The 18,260-nt window shown below is 44.0% G+C and overlaps 1 protein-coding gene across 2 annotated transcripts in view; it reads right to left on the bottom strand.

Moving 5' to 3' along the window:
• Positions 1-18,260, bottom strand: part of LOC111874565 (5-hydroxytryptamine receptor 2C) — a 151,561-nt gene that overhangs the window by 13,596 nt on the left and 119,705 nt on the right. For both annotated transcript variants that reach the window (XM_023870171.2, XM_023870172.2), the window contains exons 2-3: positions 4,473-4,700; positions 3,389-3,692 (exon numbers count right to left, since the gene is read on the bottom strand). In XM_023870171.2, the coding sequence (XP_023725939.1) occupies positions 3,389-3,692; positions 4,473-4,700 (532 nt within the window). The remainder of the gene's footprint in view (positions 1-3,388; positions 3,693-4,472; positions 4,701-18,260) is intronic.

Raw genomic sequence — 18,260 nt, 5'->3', positions numbered from 1 at the left:
TATATTTTGAAAATATCGGACGAAATGTGCACAGAATTGGTTAATGTTGTTAGCTCAATGATGTGTTACAGTCGGGGACACTTCTTTTGGTGATTCTAGCTCATCACTCCTTCACCCGCCTCTCCACTTTTGTCTCCTCCCACACATTTGTTGGGAAGTATGTGGATTGGACATGTAGCGGAACCTAACCCTACAGATAAGTATTGGGAAGTGATGGACCTTGAGTAGCCAAACGAAATATGCCAGATTAATGGCTTGCAGGGTATGAACAGCAGTGGGTATTAACCTCCTCTCTAATTTGGTGGTGCACACAACTAGGTTTCTGTGATACTGATCTCTCCGCTCAAACTCTAAACCACCTCTTACTGCCACCGGCCTGAGAGCACTTCCGAGAGATTCCAAGCCTAAATCTCTTCTTTGTTCCATCTGTAACTCCGGTGAGAGCGAAATACTTGTGTAATGCAGATGAATCAACTGAGTGTGAATATTGTTTAGAGGTAGAACGCGTCAGGTATTTTCTGTGTGTTTACGTCTTTTTTATACTGTTTCCTATAAGTATGTTCGTTAATACACACAATATTGTGAGAGGTCACAGTATCGGTCATTCTAAGCAAAAAAAAAATGGTGTATGTGCATGTGTCCTATTCCGAACGGTTTCCGAGCTAGAGCTATTTCACTATACAGTTACAAAATTGTTGATAAGAAAGAGATGTTACGTACTGTTTGTAATACTGGTATTTATTGTTCAGGTGACAAAGTTGGTACAGTTCACGTGGTATAATACATTTTCGATAATTCCACCATCAACATCAATGCACTTTGCAACTCGTGTGAGGACGTGGCGTGTTGCTCGTCTGTACAGTGAAATAGCTGTCTCGGAAAGCGTTCGGAATAGCACACATGCATATATAAACTCTTTTGCTTAAATTGACCGATACTATGACCTCCGAGAATATTGATGTTTCCTCCTGGAATATGGATCGTACTATTATATCTCAAGCTAGGAATGAAAGTACGTGCTGTCATGAGCGTCTCGAAATACATGAACATATTTTTCGTAATATCCCAAACAATCAACGTTAGCAACACCACCTGTTATCGCCGCTCACTTTGCGGTGCTCGCATGTAGGTGCGGCAAACGGTGCGCCACGAGGCTTTACGGTGAACTCGCAACACATCCGTTCATTTACGGTAATCTCACCGTTACATTTAACTTTTATATATGTATGGGGGCAGTAGCTAAACCGTCAGACGACAGCAAAGTGAAGTAAGGAGAATCAGAATGATGCATTTCTATAATGTGTAGGAGTTCGGATTTTCAACAGGAGATGGGTCTGAGCACGTTGGCGTTTCCGGTGCTTACCCAATTAGTTAATATAATTTTAATACTACGAGAGTTAATTGTGTTCCCGAAAGGGCGTCAGAAGAACCAGCTTTCCGTGTGTGGGAGCTCTGCCTGTGACTAGTGTCCCTTCAGCGATTACATGACGTGTAGAAACGTTGACGTGTATGTAGTGCTGCATAGTCAGATGTTCAGGAGCACCGTAGCGTTCATGTTCTTTCTGTCGTAATGAAGGAATCAAATTACTGCTTCCACTTTGCTTTAGCTGTAGGAGCTGGAATGTTCAATGGGCTTCGAAGTAACCAATTATTTTCTTTCCGAGACCAGTAGAAGCAAAAAATAAAAAAAATAAAAAATAAAGTTGTTCCTATGCTTAACTAATTAAGCATTACGCCTTGAAGGCGTATGGAGAAATGGATGCACATGTCCACATTTTGTTGGCCTCGGCACTAGATGGAGGTGAGTGGTCAGTTTCACGCCTTGTCCGCTTTACTCCCGTGGAAAGAGTCGCCGGTGCCCATTGGAAAGGAGGTTGGGTGGGCCCCAGAGCCGGTATGGGCGACGCGGAACTCTTCCGATACAAGTGTTCTTTTTTAAGTAAACATGTTTAGTGTCAGTTTGAATTATAAGAAACGTTAAATCTTTCTAGATTGTTCTTATTTTACTCCTTTAACGTATTCAGGACCAGTACTAATGCTGAATTCTTGACTAGTCGGTAGGACACATTCTGAAATGTTAATTAAGACATATGTCTCACAGTGTAACCGATGACGTGGTGTCCCCGAGACTTATAAAATCAGGTTCGAATCGGATATAGCCGACATATCCGTTGCATTTGGCATAGTAATTCGGCAATCACAGCGTTACAGCTGTGAGTGATGGGGTGTAGTCTAGTCTTCGCTTCCGCAATGCGTTAATTACTGTCCTCCATTCAGACGCGAGATATTTTGGATGCAGCAGTATATGGCTCACGCTCTGTGTATTTTTGTACAAAGAATGTCAGTATAAATGTAAGAGAATAGAAAATGAGATGTGGATAAACTGTTGTATGGTTCTGTTGACATTTGGCAACGGTGTATGTAAATTCTTTTTGGTGAACTACTTTGCGTTCAACGTTGTCTCTGCTGTTAAATTTGGGAGTATGCCCAGTCTGTGAGTGTCATGTAATAGCACTTGTCCAGTTGGCCGACGAAGGGTTGGCTTTGGTTTCTTCTTGGATCAAAGCGGTTGTGGGTTCGAGTATTGGGCAGAATTTTTGTCTTCTGCACTATTGTATCAAGACTACATTCCATTCAGGAACTATTTCCTCGGCGGTAAACATGAAGATGGCTGCAAACATTCTTGTGTAACTATTCTCATGTTTCGGAACTTTAATTTGTATGGGCCTTAACATTCACCTTTGCCCACTCATATAAAGTTCATTTTACCTTTTTTGTGTTGTTACAGTAATGTGTAATATTGTAAAATCTGAGATTTTCACGGAGGTGGAAATGAAAAATATTATCTTCTGGGATGTGGCGCGTTTAAATCTCGTGTGAACCGACGTTTCGGATGTAAGTATCCGCTCCTTCTTCAAGGGTAGAAGAATCTGCGAACGTGGATCCAGCGTGATCAGGTGACTGCAAAATTTTTCTGGGATATTTATACTAAATTTATGGCTGTCAGGTATGTATAACTTCCTCAGGGAGGTCCTGAACCATTGTGACAAATTTGGTCGAAATAGATGCAGTAATATGGAAATGTATAAAAAACGAAGAATGAAATAAACGATCTTGTGACATGTCTACTCAGAGCCAGAAGATACGGCCGTTGCTAGGGAACGGCTCGAGAATCACGCTTCCGCGGCAGCGAATACACGAACGCAACACGTCACAGCGTATAGGTGCGTGCTATAGTGAAGTGTGAAGTCCGTCAGTTAGCGAGAGCACTAGAATTGCTTGTAGTGACCATTTGTACGAGTCCGGTGAACCAGATTACCAATCCAAACCCCGTGTCTGCCCTCTAAACACGTGGAAATACATGCAGAAAGTTGACAGATGTACTTGCCTGTCGGAACCTCCGCTGGTTCTGCAGAGCTGGCGCGACAACGTGGAAGACCTGTGGTTGTGGTGGTGATGGTGTGTCTTGGAGGCTGCAAAGCGTCCTCCTAGACGCCGGAACTGGTCCGATTCTGGATGTTCGGCCGCAAACCGTGCCTTTTTCCGTAACAGCTGCACCGTCAGCGCGTAAGTCACAACCATTATCACCATGGGAACGTAGAAAGCTACGAGCGAGCCGAACACGAAGAACGCTCTGTTGTTGATGACGCATATGTGTGGCTCCGGCATTATGTTCCGCGGGTTGTGGACTCCTGAAAGAGATGTGTGTAAGCTGCTGGCTGCCATTCGTAACACACTGACACAGTATAATTTCATAATGAAGATGTTTTGTTAGCATTGTAACTAAACCTAACGATCCCTAACAGAACCTGGATTGCCAGATTGTTAGAAATCCTGGCCGTCAGTTCTATGAACACAAATATCTTAAAAAACATTTGTTATTTCGGTAAGGTAAGGTACAGTTGTCCCTGGCCGGTCACGGTAGCCGAGTGGTCTAAGGCATGCACTGTCTTCGCTCGCTCGGAAGCCGGGATCGTGGGTTCGAATCCCACTCAGGGCATGGATGTTTGTGAGTTTTCCTGTGTTTGTCTACAGGTAGAGGCCTTGCGACGAGCTGATCACTCGCCCAAGGAGTCCTACCGTATGTGTAAGATCTAGAAAAACCGAAGTGAACGGAGAACTTCATGGAGGTAGGCCTAGACCCACTGAGGCTGTAGTGTCAAGGGGGAAAAAAAAGGTCCCTGTGCTTAACTAATTAAGCACTACGCCATGAAGGCGTGTGGGGGCGCAGATGTGTGAATCCACGTTTTCTTGACCCCCTCACTAGTTGTAGGTGTGTGGTCAGCTTCACGTCCCGGCCGCTTTACCCCGGGGAAAGACCTTTCAGCTTGTAGCATTGTGTCTCAACCACTACACTACCGCGTGCCCTCCTTTCACAATATTGTAATATATTAAATTAGAATGCTTATTCATATTGGGTTGAAGCTCTTAGACTAGGCTCACTGATGCAGTGAGGTGCGCTATTGACTCACCCAGAACTGTGATGGAGCTGGACACAAGCATAGACAGCAACCACACCAGCGCTATCTTGAACCCAACCAGCCTCTTCGTGGAGTAGGCATGTCGGGTCTTGAGCGGGTTACGGATCCCGAGGTACCGACCGAGGCTTATGAAACACATGTGCATAATGCTTGCAGAGCATGCCAGTACGTCACAGGTGACATAGACATTGCACCACACAACTCCGAACGGCCAGTAACCTGTGTCAACAAGGAATCACAGTGAACACCTTTCCGTATTTCGGGACACTAATTGATATATAATCCTGAAACTGAGAAGCATTAGTCTGTTTGGGGGGTGGGATGACGGACTCATGTCCCCTCATATGATGATAAGGGCATGCAATGATGAATGAACAAATAATTGCATAACGAAAATTTGATTAGGAAGAAGCCGGAATTTACATCAGCCTTCTATATCATTTCCCAATCGGTGTAACGTATTTTTTCCCGAGTTAATTTGTTTTTCAAAACACTCCCCCCCCCTTCTCAAATAGATTCTCTATATATTCCCTGTTCTGCCCCTGCCATAGCTCAGGCGGTTAGCCACCGGCTTCCCACCGCGATGACCCTGGTTCGGGCCCAGATCAGGGCATGTGGGTTTGTGCTGGATAAAGTGGCGCTGGTGCAGGTTTTCTCCGAGTACTTCGGTTTCCCCTGCCAATCTTCATTCCACCAATTGCTCCACAATGACCATCATCTATCATCGGGGGCTGGTACAATAGGCCAGTAGTGTCCGTAAAAACTCACCTTCACCCCAGTAAGAATACTAATAATGTATGTAACTTTTCAAGGTCATGATGCGTGAAATGAAATTAGAAAATAATAATAATAGTAATACTGGTCCTGTCTGAGACATTGTAACCACTCTTTGTATTTGATAAGGAGCAGATTGAGGTTTATAAGAGAAGGGAAAACAATAAAGAGGTACGATTATTTTCACGGCATAGGTTCGGGAACTCATTATGTAGAGTTAGAGTGGATTGATTATTTTATTTTATGTAGCTTTTTCACGTCTTAGAATATTTAGATTAAAATGATAATACTCCTGAGATTGAAGCACATCTCTGTCTACATAAAATTTGTGTTGAAATGTTTTGTTTATATATTAAACTTAATTTTGGGAGTTTATAATATGAATAATGTTATTACGACTGTAGTTGTACAGCGAGATTAGACACTTCGAGAGTTTCTAGGAATATTCACAGTGTAGCCCGGCATGAGTGCCCTGTCGCCTTTGCCTCTGTCCAAACCATACTTTCAGTTTCTGTTCCATATACGAGTATCAGCAGAGGGAGATATGGGGAGGGGGATTGTAATTCTGTAATTCAGAATTAAATAGTCGATATGCTAATGTAATGTCGCGTTACATAAGAAACACGAGACAACCGGGGTCAGAAGTGGGAAACAGTTTTGGACCAAGAGCGCAAGTGTTACATCCTCCGCTACAAAAAATGGAGCCACAACAAATGATGGAGCTCCTGCTACCCATGCGAGAAGACATGAGAGCCAGCGGAGAAGAAATGAGGGAGGGGAGGGAGGGAAGGTCCGTTAGGCTGTTCGGGACGAACAGCCTTGAGAAGGGAGCAATGTCGCGTTACCTAGGAAACACGTGACAGTATTTTACTTCAGATCTGCTGGATCAAAAGCTTTCACGTTGTTTTATATTCAGTCCCGTGGCATGATGCATATGCACAAGTATTCATTGTTCATTACATTGAATTGTGCTGATAAACGTACCGGTGACTCAGTGAATGAAATTACTGTTCATCTGTGTGTTCTCCGAAAATTCACAGATGATTCCAAGGCCAAATTGCAGTCCAGACAGGGACGGGTCTACAATTAGTAAAACACTATATTTCATAGCTCAGCTCGTTTATATGCCGATCACAGTGGCCACGCGGTCTAAGGCATCAGCTGTCTTCGCTCTCTCGAGCACTGGGATCGTGGATTCGAATCCCACTCAAGGCATCGATGTCTGCATGCGTTTATTCTGTGTTTGTGTTGTCTTGTGTAGATGGCGGCCTTGCAATGGGCTGATCCCCCGGCCAAGAAGTCTTACTGTGTAAGAAGGCTGAGGAACTGAAATAGCGGCCAAGGTTCAACAAAGAGCTGCAAAGGTATAGATAGAGAGTCTGTTTATGTAAAACATAACCGAGGAGAGTTATATTTTATTTTTGGAACCCCATGTAAAGGCAAGGTACAAGAATCTGTGAAATGGAACAAAAGGTAAGCGGCCAACCTTTGGCCTCGTGTGCCTCATTCTGTCTTCATTTGGTTAGGATCTAAGTAGTTTCGTATTTCCGCTTTCTGCGTCGTGATCCATGTAGTCTCGTATGCATTTATCGGCGTTTCGGAGGAAGTTATTGTCCCGGTTTTCTTCCTTACTCTGAAGTTGAAAGGAGCATTGCCTTACGGAACATTTGTAACTTCCTACGAGACAGCACGGCGTCGGAATCTAGATGATAGCAATTAAAATGTTCGCCTAAATGAAAACCTCAAATCCCACGTGCCTCAATAATTGTCTTTACGGCTCAGAGGACATCGGATTGACGTGTTTTGCCTTCTGCAGAGGAAATCCGTGGTAACTACGCATCTGTATTCACATGGAAACAGGGACGGATATTGCTTAGCTAAGCAGAAGCTCCACATCAGTAATGGTTTAAAAAAGTTGTCCCCCTGCTTAACTAATTAAGCAGTACGCCATGAGGACATATGTATAGATCCACGTTTTCTTCGCCTTGGCAGGTGGTGGAGGTGTGTGGTCAGCTTCACGCATCTGCCGCTTTACTCCCAGGGAAAATATCCCTCGGTTCCCATTGGACAGGAGGCAGGATGGGCCTCAGAGCCGGTCTCGACGACGTGGAGAAGGGAACATTTTTTTTAATTTACCGGGGCTCGAACTCCGATCTCTCGGTAGTCCAGCCCGAATCCTCTAGCTGTACCCGCTGACTGACCTGCGCATGTTGTAGAGGGAATTATTGAACTGCAGGTTTCAAGAATCGGTTGCTGGGAGGGATAATAGTGACGTCTTTAGGGACCGAAAGTAACTCCGTGTAGTCTGGTAGATTCTTGCCAGACCTTCTGAGGTACGTGCTTCTCTCCTTGTCTTTCACCGTCTCTTCTCAGGCGTGTGTGTGTTTCCCTCTGCCTGACATCAGTAACCCCATATACATTCAGTAGTTGAGAGAAGTAACTCTTCCACCTATTGAAACTACAAAATTAATTATGTGTTATAAATCAAATGGCTGTGAGATAAGGACGGGAGAAGAGGTGTTCACAGTTTCCTCGGGTCCTTAGGCCCTCCGCCGCAGCAAGGCATCAATTACCGACAGATCCTTCAGTCATTGCCGAGTTATCAAAGTGCCTCGAACGTTACCTGTGGGTACTATGTAGACAATCTTAACAGAGTTAATTACTCTGGAGGTACAGAGACACAGAATGTACTGGAATGAGAGCTACCACAGCCACAGCCACAGTGCAAGAGTGACGTAGGAATAACATTGCCTTAGGTCTAAAATACGTGCGTAAAATGTAAAGCTATCACTGTAACAGGCCGTGAAGGCCCATAGGGTTGTGAGACGTCGAGGCTCCTACTTTTTCTCTAGACAGTCGCCTCAGCTGGTGGTGAGGTTGTCACCCTTACGCGGCGGCCGCCCTTTACCCCGCAGGAAGATTCCTGGTCCACATTTCTGTTAGATGCTGGGTCGACACCAGGGCCATAGTGCGACTGGAAGGATTAGGTAAATTTAAAAAGTCCACCTCATCGGGAAACGAACCCGCGACTTTCCGGCTTGTAGCATAGTGCCTCAACCAACTACGCTACCGCGTGCTCCAAAATACGTAGGTTGTCAGAATAATGTGACATGTCAGTCATGGAGTAGCCCGTCTGAGTTTATGCGCATTCTGATTAAAGTTAATATTTAGGCGGAAATTATAGTCAGTCAGTTACACCAGGTAGGTTAATATAGTGTCAACTCTTGCTACTTATATTTCAGAAGTACTGGGTTCCAATCTCGGCAGTGGTTGTAGTAACTGTGGTTTGCATAAGTGTCTACAGCTTGAGTGCTTCAGTGTAATTTTTAAATAATCAAAGATCGCATCCTTCCAAATCCTTACGTAACCGACTATCATCATATTTCCGTCTCATTAGGTGCCGTATAACTTGCGTTTGGAGCACAGTCGCTAAATAACGAGAGCCTCAAGTTATGAACCAATCTAGACGCTGAGTTGCTCCTTCAGCCAGTGCCCTTCAGCTGTTAATGCAGTTTACAAATCGATAGTTATTTTTATAAACTTACCTTTAAATTTAAATAACAATTGACATTAGTCGTTTTGTTCTGTCCGTATGTTGGTTTTTTGTTGTTCTAGTGGTATTCATGTTGACGCAGTAATTTCCTTCTGGTCTGTTGAGATCAGCACACGTAATAGAATAATAACAATAATAATACGACACAAATTATTGTGTAATTTAATTTCGAAACTACATTCATGGCTGACTTTCGAGCTCTGAGGTAACAAGAATATTTAAAAATCCAGTAGTTGATTTAATTTTCTCGTATCGTCCCGTGGGACTGCTTTCAGGCAAGTTCTTCGAAGGGTTTTGATTTCAGATGTGGGCATATTGAAACGTTTACGAGCAGGCGTGTGGACCGAGCTCCGTGATTTTCAGTCTGAGCAAAGTGAATATAATTTTTACTATGTGTGTATCTATTCCACGTAGTGTCTCATGCGGTTATGTTAGTGTTAAAGAGGACGATGTCCGGGGTGTAAGCGGAGCACTTTTCGGATTTCTTGCGCTGCAACCCGACCGAGGGAATTGGTTCAAGTGATAACGCTTTGGAAAACTTCTGTATTCGATTTCTGGGAGGAACCCCGAATATCGTGACTGAGGTTTTTCGTAGTTTTCCTCGGCCTTCCCAGGCAAATGCAGGAATAGTACCTTAAAATGACCGTTTTTCTCCGACATCCTCTCCAATTTAGTATTCACTAAGCAATTTTCCAACGCTATACGTTAGGGGTGACCAAACTGAATATCGGAGCCGCGTACGGCAATTTTCAGAGGTTCCGGGGCCGCAAACTGACGTGGAGTGGCTGACGGCGCAAGTGTTTAGGTCCAGACTTTCTGCATCCATACAGTCAGTGCATTCATAGAACGCAGATCGACTATATTTCCCCTCGAGCCTCATCAACGATTCAAGATAGCAGCATCCGACTTGGAACACACAGTTTGGCTCCTGTTATACACTGAGAGCGTCGTTAAATAAGCAGCAAACAGAGACAAATCCTTCTACTGCGTCTTTGTGAGAACACATCGCGTGACGTAAACAGAACGGGGCAATGCATTACGGCAGATGGTGTTAGACTTCAACTCTAACTTGACTGATGAGTACTACATTATTCAGTGACACTGTATTCTGGTTGCAGAGGTTATACCGAGATCTACAGGTGATGTGTGGGTAAGCCCACGGAAGGAATCATACATTGGATGGATCTGACGATCCGTTTGTCACCTTTGCCTTTGAATCCCATAATATCGGGAACTTTCTAGCCCAGCTGCGCGACTATCAGTTTCTCATACATGACTCTGCTGTATGACATTGATTCCCTGTAAACTAGTGATTAATGAACTCTCCCGTCTTCGGATCCACAAACATCCTCAAAGTAACCTGTGAAGGCGAAAGTGTGGGGGATTTTGGTGGGGAATTCAGATGGAAAGTCATCTAGAAAGCCCTACACCTAGGTGGGAGGATAATACGTGTGAGAGTCAGTAAGAAAGTCACATATGAAAGTAAAACAGCTGTAATTGACGTAATAACTTTTCCTGTGTGCATCAGCCTCGTGATGATAATTGAAGAGGTATTTCAAGGAAATAGCGGCTCCGGTCTAGAAAACCGAAATTAAAGGCCGTGGGGATTCGTTGCGCTAACCACGCGACACCCTCTATCCGCAAAAGTTGGCACTAAACTTCGCCTACAGGCGGCGGTCGCTCGGTCGGTATAGTTCGCTTGCGGACTAAAAGCACGGAGTTTGTTTGTTTGTGTGTATCACTAGGTAGCAGGACAGTCCAGCTTCATGACAGTCTAGGTAGCAGACACCGAGGCTCATGTTCAGAGGCTGTTTTCAATAATCAAAATGGCAACCGTGCTTGAGGAGTGTATATCCGAAGAGTAGCGTTCTTTTGTGCGTTTTTAATAGGCAAAAGGACTCAATGGAAATAATATTCATAAAGAATGTTTCCTATTTACGGTGGGAAGTGTTTGCCGCGTAAAGTGGTTCATAACTGGGTTGAGAAATTCTCTCAAGGACGTTCGAAAGTCGCAGATGATGCCCGACAAGGTGTCTAAGTGGCTGAGACAACAGTCAATAGACTTGTGTGCTGCGGGTTTCGAGGCACTGGTAAAGCGATGGGACAAGTGTATTAATGTTGGTGGAGGATGTATCGAGAAATAAGTGTTTTTTCTAAGTTCGAATATCACGTGTTTTACTTTTTATATCTATTTGTGACCTATTTACTGACCCTCCTTCATATGTAGATTGATTTTAGAGAGATAGTTTGGGGACGGCATGGACTGGCTCAGGATAGGGACCAGTGGAGGGCTCTCGTAAACACGGTAATTAACCTATGTGTGTTCCATAAAATGCTGGGAAGTTCTTGAATTACTGCGCAATTGGCGGTTTCTAAAGAAGAGTTCATCTCCATGAAGTTAGTTAGTTTTTGGCGAGGGTGTCTCTGTGGTCTAGCATTTTACGGCGGAGTATAGGAGTTCCGGAGGTAAAGCTCCACGCATTTGAGATCTCGTAATTAGGTAGAGTGAACAATCTCATGCTCCTGTTTCCAGGAAGGATCAGTTAGGTACGAGGAAGGTTCTGATAGCCGGACTCATCGTGACTGTTGAAAGAAAAACACTGCCTTTGCCGGGATTGAAGTCCGGACTTTTAGCTCTCAGCGAGCCACAGCTGACAGCCATCACAGTAACAACCGCTTTGGCTTTAAGATTTTGTGACGGGCATCCATGTGACTCGCACGTCATTTCTCTTGTACGTAATTGTGACGCAACTGCCATCTGTTCTGTACTGTGTGAGTGACGCCCTCAGTAATGTTTCAGTGTGCGCTGCCGTCTGCTTACAGGCACCGAGAAGCGGTCTGAAGTCCTCAGAATGACGTGTTTCTAGGTAGGTCCATCGTGGCTGTGTATGGCCCATTTCAGGACCCTGTCTTTATCTGCTCTGCATATTGTCGAATGAACCGATGAATGAATAAATGGAAAGGAAGCGTTTGTAGCCTGATCGAGGTACTCTTTCGGAGTTTGTATGGAGGGGAAAATCACGATGAACCTCACTGAGGATAGCCGGTGTCACAGCCGAGCTTCGATCCCCGTCATCTCCCGAATAAAAGTAAAAGTTCAAGTAAAATTTGCCATGTCATAGTTCAGGCGGTTAGTCGCCGGCTTCCCACCTCGTCGGCGTGGGCTCGAGTCCAGGTCAGTTCATACGGGATTTATGGGAGACAAAGCGGAACTGGGGCAGGTTTTCTCCGAGTTCTTCGGTTAGCCGTGCCAATTCTCATTCCAGACTGCTCCATACTCTTCATCTATCATACGGGGCTGGAACAATAGGCCAGTTAGTGGCCGACGTACCAAGTGGACTCAGTGTCACCCCACCCCTACGAACTAAACTAAAAGAAAGTAAGGTGAAGTTGCCCTTGTGCTTAAATAGTTAAGCACCATGCCATGAAGATGCATGGGAGACTAGGGTGTAGCTCCGCCTTTCTTAATCTGTGCATTACATGGAGGTGAGTGAACAGCTCCACGCCCCTGCTGCTTTATCTCCGGAGAAAGAGGCCCCTCGGTACCCATAGGGTAGGAGGCTGGGTGGGCCCTAGAGCCGGCACCGCCCAGCCCTTCATTATACCTACTGGGCTATCCCAGGCTCGTCACAACCGAACACAAGACTATGACATTATCTTCAGACCGGTCTGGTTAACACTACTGTGTGACACTTAGTGGCTACTACCCAGTTCTTTCGTACGGTGTTGCTGCAGGTAAAGGTAAAGTTGTTTAGCCGAGCGGTCTAAGGCATGCACTGTCTTCGCTCGCTCGGAAGCCGGGATCGTGGGTTCGAATCCCACTCAGGGCATGGATGTTTGTGTGCGTTTTTCTGTGTTTGTCTACAGGTAGAGGCCTTGCGACGAGCTGATCACTCGTCCAAGGAGTCCTACCGAATGTGTAAGATCTAGTAAACCGAAGTGAAACGGAGAGTTTCATGGAGGTAGGCCTAGGCCCAAATTGGGGCTGTAGCGCCACAGGCAAAAAAAAAGGTAAAGTTGTCCCTGTGCTTAACTAATTAAGCATCGCGCCATGAAGTCATATGCGGGAGTGGAGGTATAGCTCCAGCAATCTTGATCTCGTCAACTAGAATGAGGTTAGTGGTCAGCTTCACGCCCCGGTCGCTTTACCCCCGACACCCATTGGATAGGAGGCTGGGTGGACCCTAGATTCCGTCTTGGCGCTGTAGAGAATAGAAAATCTTGCATTTCTTGGAATAGAACACGGGTCGTCAAGTCCGTAGCCGTCCTGTGTCCACACATTAGATTTTTCATTTAAGATTTAATAATCAAGCTGAAACAATGAAGAGAGAAAATCCCTATGAAATATGGTTATTGGATGTACCCGAGTATGGCATAAAGCCGAGCTACTCTACAGCTTTCTGTTCGATATTATGTGACTTAGGCAGATTTAAGGCACAGGTTTCATGGCCTTAGAAGCAGTTTATACTGTTATTATTTGATGTTTTTGTTGGAAAGAATCAAATATGGGATTTAATTTCAACTGCCACTGTGTTGTACGCTTCGCTATAAACCGCACTGAACCCCCAAACAGCGGAAATTTATAATAAAATGCAGGAAACAGATAAGTTCCTGAATTAATTTAACACAATTCGCACATAGTCTAAGCCCCCAAGGATCTAGAAAATGCATACAAAAAATAAAAATAAAAATGAAACAAAATTTTAGAATGTGTGTGGAAAATTATTCAAGTTAGCATTCTGCCACGAAAGACAACTAAAATGATCAGACCAGTTACGTATATTAAAATTTTCCCCCATTGATGAAGTAAAAAGCAAATACATTGAAATCTTCACATGAAACATAATGAAATACACCAAAGGATAAAGGACTCAAACAAGTATTAATTACAAATGACAGACGTGTTGATGCGTCTAACTGATTACAGGCAAGGAACTGCATGAAGCGAAAATCCTGCTTGAGATGATAATATTCGCGCTCAGATGGTTAAGAAATTTCCCTCTTTTCAGTGAATCAGAATTTTCAGTGCCACGCTCAGAGCAGCCCGTTACAAGATCCTGTTGTCTCCAGTACGTATATTAGGATACCATAGCAACGGACTGTCGAGCGTGTTCACGTTGCGTGAACGTAAATTATGCAGTATATCACGAACTAGCGAGATATATTTTTGTATCAGTGTGTCATGCCTCTTGTATGGGTGTTGATAGTATTTTGATATCGATATCCGATAGATTCCCGGTAAGGTCATTGGATTTTTCGATTGGCCTAATCCTTCCAGCCGCAATATGGCCCGGGAGTCAACTCAGCCCCTAACAGAAATGAGTACCAGGAATCATACTAGGGGTAAAGGGAGGGCGGCTCGTAAAGCTGACGACCTCACCGAAATCTATGAGCCGACTGTCTAGGAAATGTGGGGGCCTCTATGTCTCACAACCCTGTGGGCCTCCGTGGCCTGCAGAGATGGCTTAATCTTTTTATATGATACGTAGTATATTATACAGTGTGTTCACAGACGGTTATGTCAAACTTATAACACGTGTTCAGTGAATCAAGTTTATGAAAAGCATTTTTACGAATGTAGCTCCGCAAATGACATTGAGTATTTTTAAAGCATTTTTATTATTACTTTTATACAGTAATATATTACCCGTTTACTCATATCCAATTCTAGTCATTCGCAGACCTGTAGTAAAGGTATATATTTTCATTGACGTCTCCTACGCTTTGCGTACTTTCCCCCCATTGAAACATGCGGTATGAAGGAGCTGTTTTTTTTTCCTTGTCACTACAGCCCCAGTGGGCCTAGGCCTACCTCCATGAACTTCTCCGTTCACTTCGGTTTTTCTAAATCTTACACATTCGGTAGGACTCCTTGGGCGGGTGATCAGCTCGTCGCAAGGCCTCTACCTGTACACAAACACAGAAAAACGCACACACACAAACTAAACATCCATACCCTGAGTGGGATTCGAACCCACGACCCCGGTTTCCAAGCGAACGAAGACAGTACATGTCTTATACCGCTCGGCTACTGTGACCGGCTGAAGGAGCTGGTTTACGATTAACTATTTGTGCTCCTCATTCGTGGGAGATGGTGTTAGACGTCATACTCGACTTATCATTCAGTGGGAATAAGACTGGAATGTATTACGGCAGTGAACATCGGACGTTACCGGTATGGAAGCAAATGCTGAGACTCCACATTGAGAAATCAATGGATATTACAGCAGTTTCTTTGTATTTCATTCCAAATTGAAACGAGAAATGAAGGACTTGTGCCCTGCTTCCACTGATATACATTGATTATGAGTGTTTCCTGTTACCTCTTGGATATGCCGGGACGAATTAATCTACTGATTCAGGATCAGAAGTGTTAGCCGGCGAGAGCTTCAAGAGGACGCCCTTCGAGTCAGATGTAATCACATTAACGGAGCTAGGATTGTACTAACGTTGTTTCTAATTAACACCGACGGGGGCGCGGGTAAGGTTTATAACTCCAGCCACGACCTCTCTCAACTGTAACCTCCCCATTTCGCCGTCGGGAGCTGGTAATCCAGATTTAATTGTTCAATCGCTCAGTCTGCAGACTGAAGTGCATAGTGTGGAGTGCAGTAACAGACCCGTCAGCTGATTGGGCACTGTGTTCCACCTGCCAATTGGAAAAGTATTGGTCGTCCATATCATATATTGCCGATCACAGTGGCCGCGAGGTCTGAAGCATGGACTGTCTTCGTCCGCTCAGACACTGGGATCGTGGGTTGGAATCTCACTCGAGGCATGGATGTCTCTGTGCGTTTTTTCTGTTTGTCTTATCCTGTGGGCAGGTAGCGGTCTTGCTACGGCCTGATCCCCCGTCCAAGGAGTCCTACCGACTGTGTATAGGCTTAAGAAACTGGAGAAGCCGCCAAGGCCCAACAAAGGACTGTAGAGCCATAGATAAACATTATCTGTTACTTCGATTCCTTGCTGGTTATTTATTGATGATTGTAGGATAATGGAACCAGTTCAATCCTATATTGGCAGTAGTTTGTAGGAAAGACAAAAACAGGAATCGGGTTGATGTTACTAATGTAGATATTTTGCTCTCTTTTGGGGATTCATTCATTCATTCATCAGTAATCTGTCAAGACGACAGGTCCACAGTCTCTTCCAAAACATTTCCTCCACTTAATGCGATCTAGAGCTTTCTCCTTCAAATGAGAATATCCTCTTCTGTCCCCAAGGTCATCCAGCATCTTCTTACGTCTTCTGGTCCTTCTATCCGCCCCTCTATCTTTCCTTCAATAACTCTTTTAGAAGGCAGTTACTGCGTAAGATGTGACCAATCCAATTAGCCTTCCATTTTCTTATTTCGTGTAGGATATTCCTCTGTTCACTGACTTTAAATAACATTTCTTTATTTCTCACATAATCGGTCCAACTGATCTTCTCAATCCTTCTCCAACACCACATTTCGAAGCTACTGCCCTAAGTGTCCAAGTTTCAGCCCCATACAAAGCCATGCTCCAAATGTAGCATTTCACTAGTTTCTTTCTCAAATTTAAGTCCAATTTGCTAGTAAAAAGATTCTTCTTCTTGCTAAATGCAGCTTTTTGGGATATTGCGACGTAATTTCTATAATTGGGGTGACCAGTTTTGTGGTGATGTGACTCGCAAGCATTGAGACTTGCCCACAGTGTAAGAGCGTAAAATTTGACAATTAGAACTGCGCAACTCTCTGTGTATCTTCGGAATTTCTAAGCTCTCTTGCTTATTTAAAATCTATGTAATTATTTGCTTTCGGCGTGAATGTGTGAAATTCACGAATGTGATATGTCATTTTACTGTAAGCGGATGTTGCGCGATTATAAGAACTTGCATTTCATATGTAATCCATAACTTTTCTGTCATTCAAGCAAAGAAATATTGACAATGTTAGTATGTCCATGATTCTGTCGTTTGAGACTTCCTTTCATTCATTGTCCCTGGAGGAAGGATCAGAGTTCTTGGAGGTCACAGTATCTGTCATTCTAAGCTAAATTGTACATGTACATTTGTCTTATTCCCAACGGTTTCCGAGATACAGCTATTTCACTGTACAGTACACGGTACAGACGAGCAACACGCCAAGTCCCCACACGAGTTGCAGAATGCATTGATGTTGACGGCGGAATCTCCGAAAATATTTTATTAACTGTACACCCTTTGCTAGGCAACGTGTTCGTAAACAAGACCTCGCGAAGGCAGATTCTTGGTAAGCAATCCGTTGCTAGGTTACGCAACAATAGATGAGGCTGTGGTTTTTACGTCGTCTGCGCCGAGCAGCTGTGGAACAACAGGGTTATGCAACCGTTTGTAAAGAACGACTTGTTACACATTTCCGCGTATCGGACCGTAATATGAAAGCTGTGACGTCATCGGCAGTAGAGACGGTGTTTTGAATGCTTATAAGAGATGTGAAGGCAGTGACGAGTCGGTCGTACGCCGGAGGAGTGAGTCCAGAAGAAATGTAGTTTCGAGGTTGCAGAGTGATTGAAGACGAAATAGCAAGAAGACTTCATAGCGATTTAAAGTGCTAATTTCTGTGTTCAGATTCGTTGCCAGGAGACGACCACCGAAGACGGACAATCCTAGTGCGTGTGCAACGATGAACTGGAAAGTGTGTAGATCAGCGATAGCGCTTCATTTAAGTGTGATTAAGAGAACTTGTAACCAAGCCAATCATCCGAACTAGAACCCGTCATTTTCGTCACGCGTACCACATTATTATACTAAGTAAACTGTGCCAACTTAGTCACTTGAACATTAAATATCGGTATTAGAAACAGTACGTAAAATCTCTTGCTTATCAACAGTTTTGGAACTGTACAGTGAAACAGCTCTATCTCGGAACCAGTTCGGAATAGGACACATGTACAATTTTTTGCTTAGAATGACCGATACTATGACCTCCAACAATATTGACCTTTTCTCTTGGGACATCTTGTATGTTTCATGTTAAAGTGTGTGTTCTTCACTTTTCTTCACTCATAACATGTATTGTATCCCAATTTGCCTGGAACAGTTCATGGCCTGTAATGTGGAGTTTGTATACATAGCAGTAAAAGTGATATCTGTAACACACTGTCATTTTGCTGCCTAGTGTTATATTTAGTAGGATACAGAGGCAGACACATGGCCTGCCATTCCACGTATATATACCATTAACTACATAAAAGGACCTTTCATCAAAGCTGATAGGATCTGTCTGAAATAAGCCAGTATTCTGTGTGTTACTTGGTGTGAAACATTTTACACAAATTCACAGCAGATGTATTAGATGTTAGCATGTAAATCCGGTAAACTTGAGTGGAGGAGTTCGTGTGGGAACTAACTCTAAGCTCATTCTCGCTTCCTTACGTTCGCGATGTTGGAAATACGATTGAAGCTTAGGCTGTAGATTTCCGTGATTATGCTCATGTCAGAGGGGGAGA

This window comes from Cryptotermes secundus, unplaced genomic scaffold, assembly GCF_002891405.2.
Source record: "Cryptotermes secundus unplaced genomic scaffold, Csec_1.0 scaffold1009, whole genome shotgun sequence".
Lineage (NCBI taxonomy): Eukaryota > Metazoa > Arthropoda > Insecta > Blattodea > Kalotermitidae > Cryptotermes > Cryptotermes secundus.
This window is presented reverse-complemented; position numbering and strand designations above follow the sequence as displayed.